The sequence below is a fragment of the Leucopleurus acutus genome (assembly GCF_964270905.1).
Source record: "Leucopleurus acutus genome assembly, chromosome: 1".
NCBI classification, from domain to species: domain Eukaryota; kingdom Metazoa; phylum Chordata; class Mammalia; order Artiodactyla; family Delphinidae; genus Leucopleurus; species Leucopleurus acutus.
In genome coordinates this window covers 131,694,760-131,718,880 of record NC_139142.1, presented here as the reverse complement: position 1 = coordinate 131,718,880, position 24,121 = coordinate 131,694,760, and the positions used below count along the sequence as shown (strand labels likewise).

Genomic DNA, 24,121 nt, shown 5'->3' with positions numbered 1-24,121 from the left:
TTTTAGGGAGTTCACAGGAGCTCGCCAAAAAATAAAACAACCAGCTCCATAAGCTGACACCAGACCAGTCACCCTCCCTTGTTCTAAACAAGGGGTTTATCTGTTCATCTGAAAGAGGAAAGTTTGAATCACTTGACACTCAGGATCAGACACAGCCTTTTCAAGTGGGCTCCCCGAACTTCAAATACATGAGTTTTCACAGTATTAAACCACATCTGAAGTATAGGATGCAGAGCTGCCCTCCCTCCAAAAAGCAGATATAAAATGATGAGTTCTGTTGGAGGATCGTGGGAAAAGTTATCTGTCATTTCCAGGAAGAACTTCACACATAAGCTAACAGTATCTTTGGGAATGCCATTCCTGTGAGCTCATGGAGCTCTCTGAGCAGCAAAGACAGTGTAAAGGTGTGGGCTGCCCACAGCTTCCCTGCTCCTATTTGCCACTTGGCCGCAGGGGACGACGACGGTCCACCAGGGTTGAGAGGGGCAAGGGTCAACTCCACTCAGCCACACCAGCCTCACCTGAGCCTGGCCCGCCATCTCAATGCCGGCATCGAGGAATTCATCGAAATCATCACTGAACTTCCCGGAGGCTGCAGCCAGCTCTCCGCTCTGGCCCCGAGTGGCGTGGACCACCTCCCCCGCAGACTGGTTCAGATCGGCCGCTGCTTGGTTCAGTTCACTCTGGGCTTCCTGGAAAGGCTTCGTGCTCGGAGGTAACTATGGCAAGAGAAGGCACGTTGCAGGAGAAGTTCTACTTTGCGTAGGAGAAACAAAGGTAGTATGTTGCAGAGGGAAGACAGACTCTCCTGGGATGCAGTTGTGAGTCATCTAGACTAAAAGGCTCTGTGTGGTCTGAGCCCTTGTTAAGGTTGACCTTCAAAATATGTACATTCCTGTGAACACCTATTCAGTGCTAGACATAGTGGATCTAAAAATGGTAAGGACAGCTTTCCTCAGGCTTCTGGTCTCCTAAGTGGCAGAGCCAGGATTCACACCTGGGCAGTCTGACTCGGGATCCACTCTCTGAACCAGCACTCTACCTTGGGTTTCTCAGACGGAAACTCTCAAAGGTTTAGCTTTCTGGAACTAAAAGGCAGATGCTATGAAACTTTAAATCCTATTCTTCTAAACTAACAGCCATCACTTTTATTCATCAGTTGGTCTTTGCTAACAATATACTGAATAGCTTTTCCACAGAAGTGCCACTAGCAGCCCTGTAACTGTTTGTGAAAAGTTCCAGAGAGTTAAGCTAGATATTAGTCACACCACACCCACTGCTTGCATACCTGGTATATGCCAGGGACCAGGCAGAGAAGAACCAAAGATGAACAAGGCCAAGTACCCACACAGGGGACTCACAAGACAGGGACGGGACCAGGCCCCAAAGTGAAATTCCACAGACGGCTCACTCTCTCAGTGAGTCCCTGACACTTGTATCCCTTTATCGCCTGATGGTCACTGCCTGAGATGTCCTGATAAGAAGTTAGATGATCATATACCCCCTCCCCCCCCATTCCTGTCTTACTGGGATGACCTGAGAGCAAACAGCAACATGGGCTCAAAGAAGAAGTAAACTTTAGAAGCTCTACCTGGGAACTCGGCTGATCAGACAGTAAAACAAGGAAAAGGCAAATCGACAGGAAAAACAGGACTCCTAAGGGAAAGGCTAGCCGCTCAGAGGTCCCCCTAGAGGGGAGCAGACTCCACCCACACCTAAGGTGAGCCCAGTCCCCCAGGCGCCCCTGCCCGAGCCAAAACCTCTCACCGAGTCCACCAGCAGCTTCTTGCTCGACTCCCCGATGCTCTTCAAGGCCACGTCCACATCCTTCTGCCCAGGGAGGCAATTCACGCAGTTATTCAAGGAGTGAGAGACGGCTTTGGCCACCTGAATACACAGAGGGAGAAAAGCCCCACCAGAAAGCAGGTTTCAGGGCAAACATTCTTGCACACGTGTTGGGAGTGAGCAGAGCTAAAAGAGATGGGGAACTGATCTGCCAGCGTCTACCTGACACTGTTTACCGTTAAATCTCCTCATCTAGGCCGCTCACTGGGGTTAACATCCTGTCTTAGCACAGGGTCTGACACAGCGATACAGCACACCCTACCTGCTCCCAAGGCCAGGCCAAGTCCTGACTGTGGCTCAAATACAACTCTCGAAACAAAGGTATCCAACACCAAGAGGAAGAGAAATAGCTGCCTTCTAGAGAGCCCTGCAGAGGTCCTGAGGTGGAAGGAGGCCCTGAGTCCTTGGGATCACAGTTGGCCCGCCCTGGGATGGACTTACGCTCAGCGACCCTCTGATGCCATCATCCCACACCTCGCCCTGCCCAAGGGCAGGCGGAAGGTTCTGAGCACTTCCAGACCAACTTGGAGTTGCCCACATGCTGCCTTTTAAGGATGTGTGAGGCTCCTCGTCTACGCTCTCTGGTAAGAATCACCTGAAGAGGCACTAGAGAGAGTTTAAAGCACCGAGTAGCTAAACCAAGCATATCTACCTCACCTCCCAGGCTAGGAAGAGGGATATACGTAAGCACACACAGGCCCAAAACAGACATGCTGCGTCCAGGTCCTTCACGTTCTAATGGCAGGTCTCGACCAAGCCCCCCACACTTTCTGTTGACTGAATTAAGCACGTCTCACGTTATGGGGGCTACCATGCGAGGCTTCCAAAGCTGCTCACACCGGGCAACAGCCTGTCCATGCGTCCACCTCAGGGATGACCTTGATGGCCACTTCCGGGCCTTACCTGGGCTAGTCTCTGCTGACTCTCCGCATCTCCAGGTGCGATCAGGGCCTGCTTGGCTTCCTGGATGAGCATGGCCGAGCCCTCCATCACGTCCCGGGCGGAATCTAACATGGCATGCACAGCCGCGGGGTCACTCGTAGATGCAGCCACGCCCCGGGCAGCCTGGGCCAGCGTTTTCAGAGCTTGGGCCGTCTCTCGAGCAGCCACCCCTGGGGATTAAAAAAAAAAAAAAAAAAAGAGCCCGCCAGACTTTCTATTAGATTCCATCCAAAAGTTATACTTTTACTTGGGAGTAAGCCTCTAGACTAGAGCCTTCGAGAAAGGAGAGAATCCTTGGACAGTGCCTGGCGCAGGTGGGCTCCAAATTGCTTTTTATAAAATTTGAATTGATGTCCTTCTCAAAGAAGTAGCTCAAGCCATTGGCTCTGGACTGCTCCAAGAGGGATGTTACAACAAATGCCACGCTTAACACCATTTCCCTCTGGTTCCTGTCACTCCCACTACCCCACCTGTCCCTAGACCTAAAATACCAAGTGCATAGTATCGAACTCACAGATGAACTATTCAAGTTCACTTTTCTTTCCAGTCATTTTTATCGGGGCATAACTTACACGCAACAACGTGAATGAGTCTCCCTGGGCAGCTCCCTGAATCTGTACCAATGTGTACACCCACGTATCTGCCATCCATACGGAGAAGGAACATTTCCATCACCTGTGCCCTTTCCCAGTCAATATCCTCTCACACTGGAAGTAATCCCTATTCTAGCTTTCATCACCTTAGACTAGTTTTACCTGTTCTTAAACTATGTGTTGATGGAACCACACTGTATGTCTTCTTTTGTGTCTGGTTTCTTTCTCTGACCACAATGCTGTGAGATTCACCCGTGCTGTTACACATAGCAGTACATTGCTTTTTCTTGCTGTGTCGTATTCCATTATAGGAACACAGCAACATCTGCTTATCCATTCTTCTGTTGCTGGACACTTGGGGGTTGTTTCCTGTGTGGACTATTATGAATAAAGCTACCGGAAAAGTTCTCATCCCTGTGTTTAGGTAGACATATGGAATTGATGCTCTTGGATTTAAATCTAGGAGCTGAATTGCTGGGTCATAGAGTAAGTGTATATTTAGCTTTGGAGGATACTACCACACTTCTTCAGAATGGTTTTGCCGTTATACACTCCGCCAGCACTATATATATGAGAGTTACAGTTGCTCTTCATCCTGGCCCATACTTACTAGTGTTAGATTTTTTATTTTATCCAGTTCTGGTGGGTGTATAGCATGCGGGAATCTTAGTTCCCCGACCAGGGATTAAAACCACGCCCCCTGTAGTGGAAGCGTGGAGTCTCAACCGCTGGACCACCAGGGAAGTCCCTCACTGAGGTTCAATTCTTATATCCCTAGTGAGCAACGATGTTGAGCACTTTTTCATACACTCAGTGGCTGTTTGGACATCCTCTTTTGCGAAGTGCCTGCTCATCTTTAAATTCACTTTAAAGATGATGGGATTCGGAGATAAACTATGCATATAAACTAGTCCTTAAAAACTACAGTGCCACCTCCCATAGAAAGAAGAGGCGCCTTCCTACATGGTACCTAGTGCTTGGCGCACCCAAGAAAAGGAAGGAGACTGGAAATGCCAAGGCACGTGACAAAAGGCTCCTGGAACCTGGGGAACTGCAGAATAGCCAGCCTCAAAGCTCATCTCATCGAACCATTTCAGATGAGGCCCAGTGCTGAGAAGCATCTTGACCGCGGACACACCTTTAGATCTGAGGTTAGTTTCTTAACTTCGGGGTCAGACTCTGCACAGTGTTCTTTGGGATAGAGAACTACAAGGGATTCTTGTTAGAACATACAACATCTGCATGAAATATTCACAGATGATTTGCTCTCTCACTACACTTTGAGGTGACTGTATCTAAAGCCTTCGGCTGGATGGTCTCTAGGCACCCCTGAGCGTGGTCTTTACCGCCGCTGCTTCAGCCGCGTGGGCACAGATGCAGCAGGTGGTCCTCTCTTTACTAGGGACGAGGCACCGAAATACAAGAAAGAACACAAAAGGCCCTGGGGAATCCATAAAACAACTTCCCAGAGTTGCAGACTGGCTCATCTGTAAATACTTAGGAAGTCGCATAACTGGGACGTAACTCTACAATCTAATCAAGGCAAATTACAAAGCTGCCAATCTACCATTTATCACACGGCACTTCCGAGCGCAGCATGTGGAATGAACACATTTTAAACAAAGTGTTTTATATGGCAGAGGAGAACGCATAAAGATAAGTAAAGCCAAGGTGAAGGAGAGAAAAAAGCCAAAGAGAAGAGTCACTGCATTTTTTTTTTTTTGGAGACATCAGGGAGGGTTTTATTGTTTGTTTTTTACTGGAGTATAATTGCTTTACAACGTTGCGTTAGTTTCTGCTGTACCGCAAAGTGAATCATCTATATCCCCTCCCTCTTGGACCTCCCCCCACCCCCTGTATCGCACCCATCTAGGTCATCACACGGCACCGAGCTGAGCTTCCTGTGCTATACATCAGGTTCCCACTAGCTATCTATTTTATACATGGTAGTGTGTTTATGTCAAACCTAATCTCCCGATTCATATTATGCTGAAGCTTCTGGCCCAGGGTGGAAGGACATCCTTGCTCAGAAGGGCACCCACCCGGTGCGGTTAAGACCTCGTCCAGCTCTGCTGCTGACAAGCTGTGTGGACCAAACAGCCGCCGCCTTTTCCCTCTGGGTCTCAGTTTCCCACAGGTTATAGGAGAGGCTGAGATCCCAGCTGTGACCCTTGAAAATTCTAGGTTGTGATTTCTAGACCTCTCCTCTTGCCTTCCTCGTTACCACGTGGACTCTTGAATCTATTTCTATTTGAGTTGTATTATTTTGGAAGAATAAAACATTTATCATATGCCATTAGAAAAGTCATGTTCATGAAAAAATTATTTACTGAAAAGGCTTTTATAGACTCAGACAATTTTTCCAAAAGGCAGAAACCAGAAGAGCGGAATTCCAAAAGCCGAGGTATATCCACCCCACGTGTTTTCTGCTGAGGACTCACTGTGAAACCTCAAGGCACACCAAGAATCCTCTTTGGCGGCATTAGGTTTCCCGCAAAGTGGAAGCCACACCAACAAAAGGATGAAACAAGGCCACCAGATGCCAGGGAGCAAATGACCATCCGAGGCTGTACGTGGCTGAATTCACAGCAATATTCTCAATGGTAACGATGAGAATCATCAGAGTCATATCTCCGAGCAATCACCACCCTCCCCCCCCCAAAATTGTTCCTGGAGTCAAGGGTGCAACACACCCCAGAAGTGCCAGTGCGAAACACTGAAGCAGACTCCCTGCTTCAATAACCACAATCCTTGGAAGGCACAGATGACGTTCACAGTATTCCTGCCGTCTAGATCTCAAATTATACTCAGCAACAGTCTTAGGGAGACACACTAGTCATATGAAATACAGGGGAATTCTTTGTAATAGTAATTACTCCTGATCAGAACTCACATAGATTGTGTGTAGACAGCATTAGACCACGTATCAAGCTCACAAGGTAAAAACCAAGTATACAAGATTTTTTAATCTGTCCCAAAGGATCTGGAAAGGGTTCTGTCTATGTAACTGTACCCAGCCGAGAAGAAATGCATTTTGAACACTGTACTGGCCAAATAAAACCACATCTGCATTAGAACCTAGTCCAGTGGCAGCTCATGTGTTAACTTCTGAGTATCCCACACATCTTAGGTATGGACGAGGGAACTGACACCCGGGGAGAAGCTGTCCACACTCGTGCTCTCTCCCTGCTTCCCATCCATTCTTCAACCTTCCTGTAATTGCCTTCAACAGGGAGAGCAGGGACCTTGTTTTTCCTTAAGCCAGTGGATGCTTCTTAAGTCCCTCTCTGCAGTGTCTTTCCAGGCAGCAATGATCTCTGTGAGTCGAGAGACATCCCTCTCTCCTGGTTTCCATGGTCTCTCCAAGGCTGCATGTTCTCGTTTCTTTCAAGGATTTCTAGTGCTCAGCCTTCTCCTGAAATACTTGGGTTCCATAGGGTTATATCTGATAAGATTCTTCTCACTCTACCACTTTCCCTTATGCAAACTTAGCTACCCCCATGGTTTCAATCATTATCATTTTATTAAACATTTAGAAATATTTATCTCCAGCCCAGACTTCTCTACTGAGTTCCAGAGGTAAATATCCAGCTGCCTAATGGGCACCTCTCTGTGGATATCCTGCAGGGATTTCAAATTGAATCCATTTAAAGTTGAACCTGGGACTTCCCTGGTGGTCCAGTGGTTAAGAATCCACCTTCCAATGCACAGGATGTGGGTTCGATCACTGGTCAGGGAACTAAGACCTGCATGCTGTGGGGCAACTAAGCCCATGAGTTGCAACTACCGAGCCCACGTGCCGCAATGAAAAGCTGCAACAAAGACCCAGGGCAGCCCCCCCAACAACAATAATAATAATAAAGTTGAACCTGGCATCCCTAAACTCCAGCCCTCAACATGCCTGCCAATGACCCTGTGTCTCCATCACAGTGACTCATACGACTCTTCGTTCAGCTATCAGGCTAAACTTAGAGCTGTCCGTGTTGCCTTCCCTATTCCCATTCCTACCAACTTCTAATCCAACACCAACAACCGTGAGGTCTCTTTTTCTTTAATCCATCCTTCATCTCCACTAACAACTCTTATCTGGATGAATGCAACAACCTTCTCACTGGTCTCCCTGCCTCCAACTTTGCTTCCCTCCAATTTATCAGCACACGGAAAGAAGGGCAAAGTGCATTAAGGGCAATTCTTCAGTATTTTCACATGCTCTGAGCTTCAATTTCAATGTATTTAAATTGGCTTACGAGGCCTTTTGCGATCTGATCCCAGCTGACCTTCCCAGCCTTATCTTCTTACTCCCTACCCCCTTGCCTTTTACTTGGATCCTCTCACTTCATTTCATCAGCCTTCTTCTGCCTTTGGGACTTCACAGATGCTGTTCCCAAGTCCGCCACCACCACCTAGTTGGCGCCTGCCAAAATGAAATGGGGATACTTCTAGGCCGTTCTTCAGACATCAACTAGACAGTCTGTCATCCTGGATGTTATCAGTATTGGATGACGCAACTTGTGAAGCAGTCTTTCCTTCATTAAAAATCCATTTCATCATCTACACAAAATCTGGCAAGATTTCAGGAATGTGTAGAAGTTCTTGAAACTACATCTCTCATATGCCCTAAGCTTTTAAGAATTTACATACACTTTTCTTTCTCCTTGAAAGCTAAGTGAGTCGTAATAATCCTTCAAACCCCGATCAGGTGTCAGTTCTGCTGTGGAACGTTCCCTCACCCTCTCATGAGGACAGAATTGTACATTCTTACTGTTGCAGGTACTATATTACACTGTGCCGTGGTAACTCTTTTTGTGCTCCTACTGTGCTCTTATTTTCAAAGTAATAAATATACACAGTTTTTGAAGAACCAAAGAGGATTTTCCTTATAGTGATGGAAAGAATAACTTATTGCAGACGAACCCTCCCCCTCAGAGAAACAACTAGAAACTCTGGAAAAATACAGACAAAACATCTGTTTGAAGGCACTGGAGAGATACCAAGGAACCAAGGTAATGAAAGCCAAGACCTTGGAAGAGAAAGAAAGTACAGAGAAGTGAGTACAACACTGCTTTCCCCCCTTCAAGGCATTTTCTAATTTGTAAACTGTTGCCCAGAAACTGAGAGGCTGAGCAAAACTTTCTGAAGTCGCATGGGGATGGGAAGATAAAAGAAGCATAGTTCTGAGCTCAACAATCACAATGGCCCTCATAAACATCACAGATGTTTAGACAGGAGGCACGAAGGGCTACACCCTACAAGGTAAACTGGAAATGGACTTTGCAATATCCAATCAGTTCGGTTCTGCTCGTATTACGGTGACCTTCTCCTTTTTTAACCACCTGCTAAAATAAAAGATTAATCCTCTGTACGGAAGAAAACACAATCTAGAGCCTCAAATTATTTCTACAATGTAAATACCAATGATTAGCATTAAATTAAAAAAAATCAGAAACATCAGGAGATAAGGTCAATAGTTGAAAACCAAGAAGAGAAAAAAAAAAAACAGAAAACAAAACAGATAACAAGACGCCGGTAGGTGATCCTGACATTGGAGTTATTGAACCTAGACTTTAAGTAAATGTAAAAACTATGTTGAAGAAATTAGATGACAAGATAGAGAATTTCAGCAGAGAAATGGAAAGTACAAGAAAGCCATCAAAAGGTTATTATAAAACTGAAAAATATGACATTTAAAATTAAAAACTCAATAGAAGAGTTTGAAGGTAGGAGGAATAGTGAGCTGCAGATAAATCCAAAAAAACCCACACAGAATAAAGCATGGAGAAGAAAAATTATGGTCAATATAGAAAAGAGCATAGGAGACACACAAAACAGTGAAAACATCTAACGTAGGGGGTAGCTGGAGTGTACAAAGAGGAGAGAAAAAAATGGGACAGAAGCAGCATTTGAAGATATAGTGGCTGAGTTTTCCAAAACTGATCTAAGACAGCAAATCCCATCTTTAAGGAGTACTAAAACCCAAAGTGGGATAAATAGGCAAAACGACACAAAACAAAACTCCTCTAGGCACAGTGCTTGAAAACCAAAGACTGAGAAAATCCAAAGAACGAGTAGCAGAGGGGAAAACTAAAACCACATGACCTGTGGAAGGGTAAAGCGACAGCTGACTTCACCACAGAAATAAAGGAAGCCAGAAGACAACGGAATAACACCTTCAAGTGCTGACAACGGAATAACACCTTCAAATGCTGGAAGAAAATAACCGCCAACCTAAAATTTTACAACACGTAAAATTATCTACCAAAAATAGAGGCTAAACAAAGGCATTTTAAACAAACAACAACTGAAAGAATTGGTCACTGCAGACTCACACTAAAGGAATTAATGCAGGGAGTTCTTTAGGCAGACAGGAAATAATCCCAGGTGGAAGCACATTGCGATGCAGAAAGAAATGAACAGCAATGGAAAGGTCAATACGGAGGAGCATTTAATCAATACTGACTATGAAACAACTTTGAGGCAGTACTGAGGAGGTTAAATATATGTAGAATTAAAGCACTCAACAACAATGAATGAGTTGGAAGAAAGGTCAATGAAGTTTAAGTGTCCCAAGATTCTTGCACTGTCCAGGAAGAGGTAAACATACTAACTTATATTATACTTTTAAAAAATTGTTCAAGGGCTTCCCTGGTGGCGCAGTAGCTGAGAGTCCGCCTGCCGATGCAGGGGACACGGGTTCGTGCCCCGGTCCGGGAAGATCCCACATGCCGTGGAGCGGCTGGGCCTGTGAGCCATGGCCGCTGAGCCTGCGTGTCAGGCGCAACAGGAGAGGCCACAACAGTGAGAGGCCCGCGTACCGCAAAAAAAAAAAGAAAAAAGAACAAAAAGTTGTTCAAGAATAGGCAGTGAGGGGCTTCCCTGGTGGCGCAGTGGTAGAGAGTCTGCCTGCTAATGCAGGGTACGCAGGTTTGTGCCCTGGTCTGGGAATATCCCACATGCCGTGGAGCGGCTGGGCCCGTGAGCCATGGCCGCTGAGCCTGCGCGCCCAGAGCCTGTGCTCCGCAACGGGAGAGGCCACAGCAGTGAGAGGCTCACGTACTACCAAAAAAAAAAAAAAAAAAAAAAAAAGAATAGGCAGTGAATGTACAACTAATAAACTAATCAAGGGAAGAGAAATAGATTTTAAAAAGCACATATAAATCTGAAAGAAAGCAAGAAAGGAGAGAAAAAGGAGCCTAGGATAGGTAGGACATATAGAAAAGAAATAGTAAGATGACAAATACAAACCTCAATATATCAGTAATTATATTATATATAAACAGACCAAATACTCCAATTGAACGGAAAATACTGTCACATCAACAAACAACTCCTCCCCCTCTGAAAGAACAACTACATGATACGCATAGGTATGCATGCATACACATGCATTAAATATAAGCATAGAGAAAAAATGAAAGTAAAAGATTTATGACGCACACTCTAATGAAAACAAAAACTTCTATGCAAAAAACTATAAAACAGTATTGAGAGAAAGGAAATCTAAATAAATGTAGAGATATACCACATTCACAGATTAGAAGACTCAGTAATGTAAAGATTTCAATTATCCCCAGATTCAGGTAACCCCGATCAAAAAAACAAACAAATAAAAAAACAAGCGAAAGGGTTTTTTTGCGGGGGAGGGTACAAATTGACAGGTTGATTCTAAAATAGATGTGGAAATACAAAGGGTCAAGGAAAGTCAGCACTAACTTGAGGAAGAATAACAAAGACAGAGGACTCACATTATCAGATGTTAACACTTAGTATAAAACTGCAATGATTAGGAAAGTATGGTACTAAGGTAAGATCAGGCAATTAAAGCAATGAAAAAGAAGCAAAAGTTCAGAAACTGACTCACATTTATGCCCTTAATTTATAATGAAATTGCCCTCAAGACCACTGGGGAAAGGAGGGTCGCTTCAGAAAGTGGTGCTGGGTCAAATGGATGGATGCCCTGGTGCAAAAGCAACTACACTAGGACCCTGTTTGCCCACAAATAAAACTCAATTCCAGGTGGATCGTAGTACTAAATATGGAAGTAAAACAACAAAGCCTTTAGACTATAACAGAGAAGAATATCTTCATGACTTGGAGAAGCAACATTTTTAAATCAGACACAAAAAGCACTAACCATAAAGGAGAAGTGTAAATTGGACTATATTAAAATTTAAGTTCTGTTTATCAAGAAACACCTTTAAAACAGTGAAAAGGTAAGGCACAAGATACAAGAAATACATATATATGTGACAACTAACTCCTGCAAATAAATAAGGAAAAGGCAGAAAACTCATATTTTAAAAAAATGGGCAAAAGACATGAAGAGATGCTTCACAAAAGAAGGTACCCAAATGGCTGATAAACTGAAAATATCCTCAACTGCCCTGTTCCTCAGGGACACGTAAACTAAAACCATAATATGATTCTACGACACACTCAACAGAATGGCTAATATTGACAAAGCAGATGTGGTGACCAGGATCTAGAACAAGTGGAAATTTCAGATACCGCAGGAAGGACTGTAGCTGAGTGGCCGCACAGCCTATGACCCAGCAATTCCCCTGGGATGCCAAAAATGCTCATTACTTGATCTTGGTGGGGGTTTTTCAGGTGTATTCAATTTGGGATAACTCATGAAGATATACATTTAGGACTTATACTCTCCTCTGGCTGTATATTATTCTTTAATAGTAATGTATATTTCAAAAAAAAAAAACATTCAAGCCGTACTACTATATAACAAAAGCAACAATCCATCTCCTCTCCACCTGATTCCTACTTATAGAGCCACTCAGTTCTTTAAGGTTTCTTCTGATGGATGGATGGATGGATTTATTTAATTATTTATTTATGGCTGTGTTGGGTCTTCGTTGCTGCATGCGGGCTTTTCTCTAGTTGCAGTGAGCAGGGGCTACTCTTCATTGTGGTGTGCGGGCTTTTCATTGCGGTGGCTTCTCTTTGTCACAGAGCAGAGGCTCTAGGCATGCGGGCTTCAGCAGTTGCAGCTCGTGGGCTCAGTAGTTGTGGCTCGCAGGCTCTAGAGCGCAGGCTCAGCAGTTGTGGCGCATGGGCTTAGTTGTTCCGTGGCATGTGGGATCTTCCTGGACCAGGGCTCGAACCTGTGTTCCCTGCACTGGCAGGTGGATTCTTAACCACTGTGCCACCAGGGAAGTCCTGATGTAGTTCTCATTTTCAAGTAATGGGCTAATACTGAAACTTCTTGTTGTCTCCATTTTAGATAGAAACAGACTTCCGACTATGAGAACATTCTTTTTTTTTTTTTGTATCACCAGGTATTTTTCCTTATACATTCTGTTCCTTATACAGTACTCCTGGTTCAGGGGTACCTGGTGTCTCCAGGGCTCAAACCCTCCCAGAGTTTTGCAGCACCAATCAGCTTGCTTCTTGTTAGCTTCCCTATCCCTGGACAACTTTAGGTTTTTATTTATTGGGGTCTCTCAGTTACCACTCATCTGTCTCCTTCCATCTTCGACAACTTCACTGAGATCTTATTTGTTTTCTTCTCTCTCATTTTCTTTGACTTTTTCTTTCTTTCCCTCCTTTAGTGGGATTTCAAGAGACATACACAGTTGCAGAGGTCTATAATTACCATCTGCTTATAGTCTAATAGGGGTGACTCAAATAGTTTGGGGGAATCATATTTGATTAGTCTTTGTACGCTTAGCATCAAACCCAGTAACAAGCATGTTGAAAGTGCTTGAAAAATGTGTGTTGAACTGCTGAGATAAAAAAGTCAGGTTCATTGTCAAATCAACAAACTCCCCGCACCAGCCCAGTGGTCTGTACCTGGCCTCAGGGCATCACGAAGGGTGTGAGTCTCACCTGTGTAGTGCTCATTGCCTTGAGCAGCACAGGTCAGGAGCTGCGCCATGGAGGAGCCCACTGCTTTAGATGTACTTCCCAGGTCCTGAGCACATTTTTCCAGCTGTAAGAAGATTCAAGGAGGAAGACAGCTTAGAAGAGGCAAATCATCCACTAAAGTCTTAGCCCCCAAATAATGCAGATCAAACTTCTGGGCCTCAACTCTTTCCCACCTAATACACCAATGGCACTAAGAAGAAGTAGGGTGATAGAGGGGAAAGAACCCAGGCTTCAGGATAAACAAATGAGTTCACACCCTGCCCTCTGCTTCCTTTCCCCACTTGCTAGCTGTTGAGAGATTGGGGTAAGTCACTGAACTCTCCCAGTCTCTGTGTCCCGAGATCACAGTATCTAGCTCAGAAGGTTTTCAGAGAATTAACGTAGGTACTCAACAAATGGTAGCCATTAGTATTATGCTTTCAGAAGCTAATTCAGAAGTCTGCAACAAATCCTTAGTGAGAATTAATTATGCCTTAGCAGGAAGTGAGCAGACATCCAGCTGTTCCACCTTCCTGGCACGTGGGACCATTAACATTGTTCAATTTGATCATTATACTTTGCGGAGTTCTAACCAGAGGGAAATGCAATAGGAATAGAGGTTTGGGATGGTAAATGAGATTATGAAACGGGCAAAGAGCTTGCTTCCCATGACGAGCACGTCGTCTTGCTTTGTCAATGGAATAAATAATTCAGAGAATAAAGTCAATAAAGCCCTATGGTAAGGGTAATTATTCAATTACTAGATGAGGACAACATTTTGGAAGAGAACTTCCGGGCACGCTGCGAGAGTTCAGAAAAGCATCAGGAAATGTATGCAGTTTTAACCCCACAACATGTTTTCTAAGAGAGGCATTTTCTTCAAGTAAAAAATGGAGCCTGGTCCACTGTAGCCAACAGTATAACACAGTACACACATTTGTTTAGGGCAAACAATTTCTTTAAAAATTACATGATGTTTCTTGCATTCTAACTGACCGGTTGTTTTATGTGAAGGCAGAATAGGTGTCATGGGCTCCTGGAGCACAGAAGTCTGCAAAGGGATACCTGGACCACTTTGCAAAGCTGCTGGCTCAGGAGCCAATACTGACTTTCTCTTTAGCCGGGGCACCTTAGTTAAGTGACTTCCTGAGTTTCCTGCTTTTACAATCAGGGGTAGCTTGATTTCACAAATATTTTCCGAATGCTTCCTATGTACCAGGCATTGTTCAATGGTAAATTAGATGCTCTGGTAGTCCTTTTATACTCTAAAAGTTTTTAGTTTCTATCCAAAGAGCAGCAGTAGTTAAGAGTAAAAGTTCTCACTGTGAAAGGTCAAGGCATGGGTTTTGGAGTCCTACGGATCTGGGTTCAACCCATGGTTCTGATGCTAACTGCCAGCTAACATTGAGTAGAACAGGGCACCTTTTTTTCTTCAGCTGTAAAATGGGGTGAACAACACTTGTTCATTAGGTTACTATCAGGATAAACTAGGCTGACTGTGTGTGTACACAGTACATAACAGGTGCTTAATAAATGAAGCTATTTTATTAGTAACGTTCAGGAGTGAGGGAAAGGAGGTACATACAAATGAGGACGACTGGTAAAATTTTAGCCAAGAAAACCCTGGCACAGGCATCAGGAGGTATCATAACGTGATCAAATGAGATTTCTGGAGCCAACATTCCACTTGCTGTTGTGGCTTTACTAGAGTAAAGTGCTTTGCCATTGCCCACCCCAGTGCCTTGCACTATGGAAATTTTTTTTTTAAAAACACGACTGTTGAAAATATATTCTGTGTTTATAACTTAATTGCCACCCATTTCGTAAATAAAATACTTTAGACATAGAGGAGATTGGGACTTGCCTACAGCTAGTGGATGACACAACCTGGACCAAGAAGCCAGAACTCCTAGGTCTAAACATAGCTCCTCCAGCTGCCCTGGGCATTCTTTTCAGAAAAAGCCTGCAGGATTAGAACACTGGCCTCAAACGCCAGCAGGTCTTGTTTATGGAAAAGAGGGATGAATAGGAACTGATGCCTGGTCATCCCCAGCCACACCCCAGGCAGGTACACACAGGCCCATCACCAGAGGCCCCCTCAGGGCCATCTCTATCATAAGACTGTTCCAGAGAAATGTGGCTATTCTAGGGCTTTGCATTAAAAACACTTGAAACTGAGACACACGGACCACCCCTCCCCCCCAACTCTAAAAATGTCGTGACTTCCTAACAGAGGTAGAGTCCCAGACCCCAGCTGCCACCAACATCTCCTACCGTCTCCCCTGGGAGTGGCTTCAGCTGACTCTCCACGGCAGCCATCTTGGCATCCTGCAGTTCACTCTTCAGGGTCTGCACAGTGCTCAGTGCTGAATCGATTTCCATGGGACCACAGGCTTCATGGGCCTGTCAACAGAGTTGAGAATATGTGCACAACAGTCTGCTCGGGAAAAGCATCCCCAGTGCCTTGCAACATAGGAAATTCCTTTCTGGATACAACCAATGATTCTCCAAATCTAGCAATAGGAAGCAAGGGTAACAAGCATTTCCTGAGAGCACAAAACCATGCTCAATCAGGACCTCAGTCCTAAGTTCCCTAAATAATCAAGTATGTGTGTCTCATAACTGGATATACTTAAATTTTCCTTGAAGCTGTTTATATCAGAAATACAGTACCTCTCAAACTAAGAGGATCCTTATTCACTGTGTCTGGGTTCTAGACATGGGGCACCTAGCACAGTATGTGTGCACACAAAAACTTGGGAAGCGTGGGGTGGATGAAGGAACGAATAAACAAATGAACCCAGGACGCTACAGACAAGTCTATGTCAACCTTACTGATTTATGATCAACCTTACTGATCAACCTTACTGATCTATGTCAACCTTACAAATTTCTAGATTGTAAACCATTATCGTTCCATACTGAAGGCTATGAAAGATTTTTTTCCTTAATAAAAACTTCTAAGAAAACTGCTTCATTCTGGTGATCATCTAGAACGGTCTCCAAATGCTTTGATCACACACCCCCAACACGCATGTTAATAAATTATACACGTAAATGTTAGTAAATTATACACATACAAGTATATTAAATACTGGTGTATCTTAACCTCTTTCTTTTTTAGATAATAGTAACAACAGCAGCAGTACACACTATTTGATTGATTTCTATGTGTGAGTATTACTAGGTGACAATACTGAGGCAGAGAGGTTAAGTAACTTGCCCAGGTCACAAAATTAATGGCAAGGTGAGAATTTGAATGCAGGTGGTCTGATTTTAGAGCCTGTATTCTTAACCCCTACACTATATACTAAAATCATAAAAAGAGTCTTCCTGAATCCACTACACAGTGTTGCCTGAGTCCCACTTCGGGGATCACTGCTCCAAAGCAGTTGTTGGAGGTGGGTGTGTCGTTCAGTCACTGAGGAAACTTGTTAAAATGCAGATATTTGGGCTCTATGACCAGAGATTCTGACTGGGGTGCTCAGAGGTGAGGCCCAGGAACCTGCATCCTAAATGCCCCCATGTGATTCCAGTGCAGATGGTCCCTAGACCTCTCTTTGAGAAAGAGAGCTCAAAACAACTTTTTTATTAGATATAATCTAAAACTCTAGATATTTTTCTTTGGTGATGTAGTGCACTGTTTATATTACAAATTCAAATCAGCTTCTAACCTTCTTCCCTTGCTCATACATGAGGCTGCCTGTTTCTATAAAGGGATTGTTACAATGAGGAAAAATGAATTCATGCTAGAACTTCATGCTAATACCACATCAAACAGTACAGTAATGAGGCCCTTTGGTAATTAACACATCCCAGAGACAGAAACGTATTAATCCCCAGTTCTGTTCTATTGAGGATCTTGTTAAGGTGAATGCTCCCATTTAAGAGGTGGAAACCTCTCAGGGCAAAGATAATATAGATGATCCTCCAAAATAGATTTGCTGCCTATATAATGTTATTAAGTTCACAAGATAACACCTGGAAGATATCATCACTTCCTATGCCCACAGTTTACCTGGCACCAAGAAACTGATGACTGGTCTCCCCTAAGACTGTGAGAAATAGATCATTTCTTGTCCCAGGGCAGGGGAGGAGGGGAAGTATGCAACTTAGCATAGTTTAACCAAAGTCATCTGTAACCAGAAGGTGATAAATAAGTCGAGGAGATAGCGGCTAAAAGTGGCAAAAGCCAATCCACACGAGCATATTTAGTGGTCAAGCAGATGAAATGGACAACTGAACCAAAAAATATGCCAGGCAGTGTTCAGGCCCTGGGGAGCACCCAGGTCACACCAACAGTAAGGAATTAAAAGCTCCGCTCCTGACAAGCTAACTGCCGTGACAAGGGTCCACTTGCCTTCTGTGATGCGGTACGCAGCTCTGCCAAGCTGGTGGCAAGGTTCTTGGCACACTGGCTCAGCTGCATGGCTGCAGCCTGGTCGCTGACAGTGGGCACTGCGGCTTTAGCAGAGGACACCATCTTGCTTCCAGGCTATGGAGAGAAAAGCTGAAAGTAAGACAGCTCCTGGGCAGCAAGAGTCAGAGGAGAGACCCAAACAGCAATGCTGCCTTATCAGCCAGAACTTACTTTGCCCTAAAACAAGGAATATTAAAACCACCTAGTTTCCCCCCAAAATTGCCAACCGAAATCAGATACTCTAGGGCAGTACATTCTAGGAATGTTTGAAACAGAAAGTATGTGTCTTCAGACTGGCTGAATGGATAGAAAAACAACAACATTGTGAAGCAATTATACCCCAATAAAGGTATTCAAAAAAAAAAGTATGTGTTTTTTGGGGTGGAGTGGGAAGTAAAATTGAGCTAGTGGCTTGAAATTCTTATTTAAAACAGATTTGAAAGGGAGTTTCTTATTAAATATGTTTGTGTTTCTTGGAACAGCTCTTTAATCTGTGTCTTAAATATATGTAATAGACTATTTAGAAAAATACAGGGACACAAAATGAAACGAGTGACCTCTCACATCTCAGAACCCAGGACAATTTCACCATGCATGGGTGAAGGCACATATGTGCAGGCACATATATTTTCAAAAGTAAGATAATACTATTTATTCTGTTTTCGAATCTCCTTGTTCCACATAGTCTATCTTTTTCATAGCTATGTAATACCCTGTGTATACATCAGTTATCACTTTTCAATCTTGTATTGTTAAGTATTTTCCATGTTTTCAAATATAATAAACAATGACATGATAAACACCTATGTAACTAAAATTTTGTACATGTTCATAATTTTTTTGTATAAATGTTTCTGGACCAAAAAGTACACATAATTTTAAGGTTTTTAATATGTATGCTATACAACGGCTCTTAGTAGAGCTGTAACAATTTAAGTGCCAGATCATAAATACCAAGGACACAAGTTAATATTATTAATATTTAAGGAATTCATGAGAATTTATAAGAAAAATCAGAATGAGTATACAAAAAGCATGAATAGACAAGTTCACGTAATAAAAACAAATAACTGAAACGTGTAAAATGTTTAACATTGTGAAAATCAAGGACATGCAAGATCAAATAATAAAAACGTAACCAAGTAAATTGGCAAAAACATTTCAAAAAAATGATTGACTTCCCAACTTGGAAAAGAGGTATTAAAAAGTGTGCTCCAAAATGCAAATGAAAACTACAATGAGGTTTCACCTTACACCAGTCAGAATGGCCATCATCAAAAAATCTCCAAACAATATATGCCGGAGAGGGTGTGTGGAGAAAAGGTAACCCTTTTGCACTCTTGGTGGGAATGTATATTGATACAGCCACTATGGAGAACTGTATGGAGGTTCCCTAAAAAACTAAGAATAGAACTACCATATGATCCAGCAACCCCACTACTGGGCACATACCCTGAGAAAACCATAATTCAAAAGGTCACATGTACCCCAATGTTCATTGCATTGCAGCACTATTTACAATAACCAGGACATGGCAACAACCTGAATGTCCAATGACAGATGAATGGATTAAGAAGATGTGGTACATATATACAATGGAATATTACTCAGTCATAAAAAGGAACGAAATTGGGTCATTTGTAGAGATGTGGATGGACCTAGAGTCTGTCATACAGAGTGACATTAGCCAGAAAGGGAAAACAAATATCGTATATTAACGCATATATGTGGAATCTACAAAAATGTTACACATGATCCTATTTGCAGGGCAGGAATAGAGGTGCAGACGTAGGAACAGACATGTGGACACAGGGGGTAGAGGAGGGTGGGACGAATTGGGAGATTAGGATTGACATATATACACTACCATGAGTAAAATAGGTAGCTAGCGGGAACATGCTATAAAGCACAGGAAGCTCACCTCAGTGTTCTGTGACGGCCTAGATGGGTGGGATGGGGGGGAGGTCTAAGAGGGAGGGGATATATGTATACATATAACTGATTCACTTCATTGTACAGCAGAAACTAACACAACGTGGTAAAGCAATTATACTCCAATAAAAAAAAAAATAACCCCACATTTGAATCTAAAAAAAGAGTGGCTATGTGTATATGTATAACTGATTCACTTTGCTGTACACATGAAACTAACACAACATTGTAAATCAACTATATTCCAATAAAAACTAAAATAAAATAAAACAAAGAGAAAAAAATAAATAAAAAGTGTGCTCCATATGTTGCTAGTTGTAAATTTAGATTCATTCATCCTTCTGGAAGGGCAATTTTACCACATGTATGAAAAGAGTTTAAAATGTAAACTTTAAAAAAAGTTTAAAACTTGTTGATCTGCTGATTCCATTTCTATTTATTTCTGACTCTGGCTTTATTCTTGTTAAGATCTGATCCGTCTACAGTAGCACACTTAAAAGAACAAAAGAAACAGGAAAAACAAGGGCGGGGACAGTGACCCCTGGACCATGTCCACACTGTACTATCATAAGACCCTATGATCCTGCCAGCAGTGGGACAACACAACTGATTCTAGGACCTGTAACCACCTACAGCAGAAGACAAACAACTTGTCCAAGCCACAATTCTCAATGTCCCAAAGATAAAAATAAGCTGCTTGCAATTCTAGTTCTAGTAATTTACCCTAAGGAAACAATTCAAGAGGGGCACAAAGATTTGAGCACACACCAAGAGTTTTTTTTTCATCATATCACAGGTTGTTTATGACAGCAAATAATTGAAAACAACCTGTATGTCGAATGACAGAACAGCTAAACAATGAGTATAGTATATGAGAGAATATGATTCAAATTCACAAATATTCATAATATAAATGTTAATATGAAAAACAGTCAATACACAGTGAATCCCAGGAGAATACATACATACATAAATACGTTTGTATATGTATGAAGATAAAATGTGAGGAAGCATAAACATTTCATGTTGTATCCCTGCATGTTGGAGCTACGGCTCTTGAAGAATTAACCAAATAGAAGTATCACTGGGTCCTGTAAGTACAGATCTGAATAGACAGGGATGAGGAAGAAACTTGCCAAACCACATGGACTGTTTAGGAGATCCAAGTAGACAAAGTGCCGAGAGATGTGAAAGAAGTACGTACAAAGGGAGTGTTCACAACTTAATATTCACATTTTATATTTAATTAAAAAGAAAATGAACCTAGCCACACTTCACAAAGACCGACAATACTTACTCATTCTATATTTGCCACAAGAAACCACCACACCTTTGGAGAAGATGCACTCACAGATTCTTATTTCCCTGGCTATGAATAATGGCATGAGGTATTCTGGAAACTAGCACACCTAAAGTGGGCAGTGGGGTGGGGGTGGGTTGAGGTTCCGGGGAAGACGGAGGTGAATGTTTCCGTGGTACCTGGAGGAAGTTCTGGCTGGAGATGATGAGCGCCAGCTGGGCACTGAGATCTTCTGCTTGGGCTTGGCTCCCTCTGACCCCCTGGACCAGCTGAGGGATGTGATCAGCCACCGCCTACAAGAAGCAAGGAAAACGAAAACTGAGCACACCCAGGATGGTGACGTACCAAAACGGGGTGTGTGGGGAAACGCCCCCAGCGATAATGTTCTGTGGATGTGCCTTCCCTCCTGGGGGTGCCTGGCCCAGACCCTGGATTCACTCAGCAGCTTTAGCCCGTTGGGCCCTTGCCAACACTGATGCCAACACAGTACCTGGGGGTAGGCTCCTCCCACACACACTCTACCCTGTGGTCCCCCGGGTCCCAATACACGCAGCACAAGGCAATTCTCCATAACGAAGCCTTAAAACAATTTCCCCAGTTGCAGCTCACACCATCCTGGCTCGTTAGGGTTGAAAACCCTAGCATCCAAGAATCTATCCAATTCACAGGTGGATAAACTCAATTCATATGGTCCAGTGATCAGAAGAAAGTGAGAGAAGCACTCAACTAACAGCATACTTCAGCATTTCGATATCTGACTTTGCGGGTATACGTTTCATCTGTCAGCTTTCATGTCACTGTGGTTCCTCTTCCTGTGTTCTCACTCCTCAAATGGGAAAACCCAATGCCCGGGATAGGGGAGGGAGGACAGCATCCCAAGGTGAGACCACTTGAAAGTGACCGTCTTCCACAGTGCCTAGGAGATGCTGGCCTTTTCCCTCTCTACAAGTCCTCTGGCTTGTCCCTTTGCGCCACGCCACATCTGACCAACCAGGCCCTCAGAGGCCATGGCACAGTGACCGTCACTGCTAAGGAAGGGCCCAAGAGCAGCCCACCCTGGTGACACGTTCTTTTCAGGAGGCTATTTCAGCAAAAATTAAAAAAAAAATTTCGGGCTTCCCTGGTGGCGCAGTGGTTGCGAGTCCGCCTGCCGATACAGGGGACACGGGTTCGTGCCCCGGTTCGGGAAGATCCCACATGCCACGGAGCGGCTAGGCCCGTGAGCCATGGCAGCTGAGTCTGTGCGTCCGGAGCCTGTGCTCCGCAACGGGAGAGGCCACAACAGTGAGAGGTCCGCGTACCGCAAAAAAAAAAAAAAAATTTCCAGGAGAATTTCACTCGCATCCTCTTCTGCTGGCTCCAGGAACTTGGCCCACTTTACCTTCTGCACCGCAACCTGATAAACAGTAATGCTCTCATTCCCTGACAGAGATACCCACGGGCTGAGTATGTTCCGTTTGTTCATAAAAAGTAGGAGGAAGGTTCATACTCTTTTCCTGGACACAAGTAGCGTGTGCTCCCTGAGAAGGGGAAATGCCATTTTGCTACCCCTGCTGGCGGCTGAAGCCAGGCCCCAACTGGAAGCCAACTCCCTCCGCAGCAGGGGCCTGGCTCTCAGAAAAAAAACCCTCTTTACGTGCACAACCCCGAGGACAGGGTCCTCCTGCATTGCTGAGTCTTTTCCACCAGAGCAAACTTGCTCCGCAGGGAGGGGCTAGCCTCAGAGAACTGGGATTCAGGACGTGGAGGGCCCTGGGTGGCCTCCCCACAGGAGTAAAGCCATTTTTGAAGTAGAAGCAGCAACACCCCTCACATGTGAATGGTTTCACAAAGGAGATTTGAGAAAGGAGAGAGAAGGCTCAGAGCCCACGCAAATCCAAGATGCCTCTGCACCCAGCTCCCACGGCGAACCGAAGCACTGCAGGGAACTTCAGTCAGGCATGGTGTCAACATGTGGGCGATGGCCAGGCAATGAGATGTGCCTTTGGCACCACTCGGGGCTCTCCCGGGACAGTTAACTCTGGGCGCTCAGAGAAGGCGGCAGAGGTGGACGGCACCCTCTGCAGCACCTTGGCTTCAAGCGCGGCGTCGGCGACAGGTCTCGGAAGATCAGTGAGGCAACCACAGAAAGCACCAGAGCGCAACAGCGACGAGGCCAGACAGGATGAATAAATCCTCAGGTGCCATCAGTGCAAAGCAGGAAGTCACCCCTGCCACGACGAGTGAAGACTGAACACAAAGGCCGCCATTCAAAGGGAGCAAGGCCCTCTGGAAATTCAATGCTTCATTACCGTTTCAGAGCCCTCAACGGCCTTGTCACTGATCCTCCTTGACTTGTGCTCTCAAAAAGGAAAAGAATCTAGACAAAGGAAAGACAATGCTGGGCAAAACATGTTCTCTTTCCAAACATAGGCCATTCGCTTAACAGACAAAAACCAGACGTGTGTGTGTACACCTGGAACGTGGGAGCCGGAACAAACTGGATTAGGAGCCTGGATGATCAGTCTTAACTGAATTACCAGGGCACTGGGCGCTCTAATGTTATCAGGGTCTCCTCCAGCAGACCTGGCTCTCTGGCAGCTGGTGCCTCACCTTGCAGCTCTGGACCAGCTGCTGCTGGGCCGCGGGGTTCTTGTTGGACACGGCCGCGTTCTGGGAGGCGGCGATGGTCTGCGTGGCTGCAGCCGCAGCCTGCTTGGCTGCAACCTGGGGAGGACAGTAAGAGGAGGTGAGGCAGGGTTCACAGGTGCAAACACACACACACGCACATTGATATAAATCCCCTCCACTAAAGGGGGTCACGGCACGGCTCCAAGAAAGGGCACACCAGGCACAGACTCCACCCTTTCAGCACCAATGACATTCTAACCTAGCCACGCCTTGTTGTCTTCCTTTGGTTTAAGTACCCTGGGACAATTGAAAAAGACAGGCTCAAGTGCCGATGTTCATCTGTCATTTCTCAAAAAGACAAGGGACGAGTCCCAGGACCGCGATGCCACTGATAAGCGGCACTGAGTCTAAATGTTTTAGGAGAAAAACATTTCTCTCACAAGAAGCATGGGCTGCTCTCTGGGTCAAGCACCAAGCACCAACACTGGGGCTCCTGACTTGCCTGGGCTCAGAAAGGCCCAGATGTCCCCACTGGCGTACTTAATCGTGTTTAGTCTCTAGTCTCCCTCCACAGACAAGGAGGTCAGCTTTCCTCCAGAACTCAGCAGATTACACATGGAG

General features: G+C 44.4%; 1 protein-coding gene across 1 annotated transcript in view; it reads right to left on the bottom strand.

The window, feature by feature from the left end:
* The window catches only part of TLN2 (talin 2), a 438,134-nt gene that overhangs the window by 102,066 nt on the left and 311,947 nt on the right, over nt 1-24,121 (bottom strand). Inside the window, exons 24-31 of the mRNA XM_082844286.1 lie at nt 23,483-23,596; nt 21,070-21,183; nt 17,599-17,733; nt 15,513-15,641; nt 13,221-13,323; nt 2,749-2,957; nt 1,768-1,887; nt 522-719 (exon numbers count right to left, since the gene is read on the bottom strand). Of these exons, the coding sequence (XP_082700412.1) occupies nt 522-719; nt 1,768-1,887; nt 2,749-2,957; nt 13,221-13,323; nt 15,513-15,641; nt 17,599-17,733; nt 21,070-21,183; nt 23,483-23,596 (1,122 nt within the window). The remainder of the gene's footprint in view (nt 1-521; nt 720-1,767; nt 1,888-2,748; nt 2,958-13,220; nt 13,324-15,512; nt 15,642-17,598; nt 17,734-21,069; nt 21,184-23,482; nt 23,597-24,121) is intronic.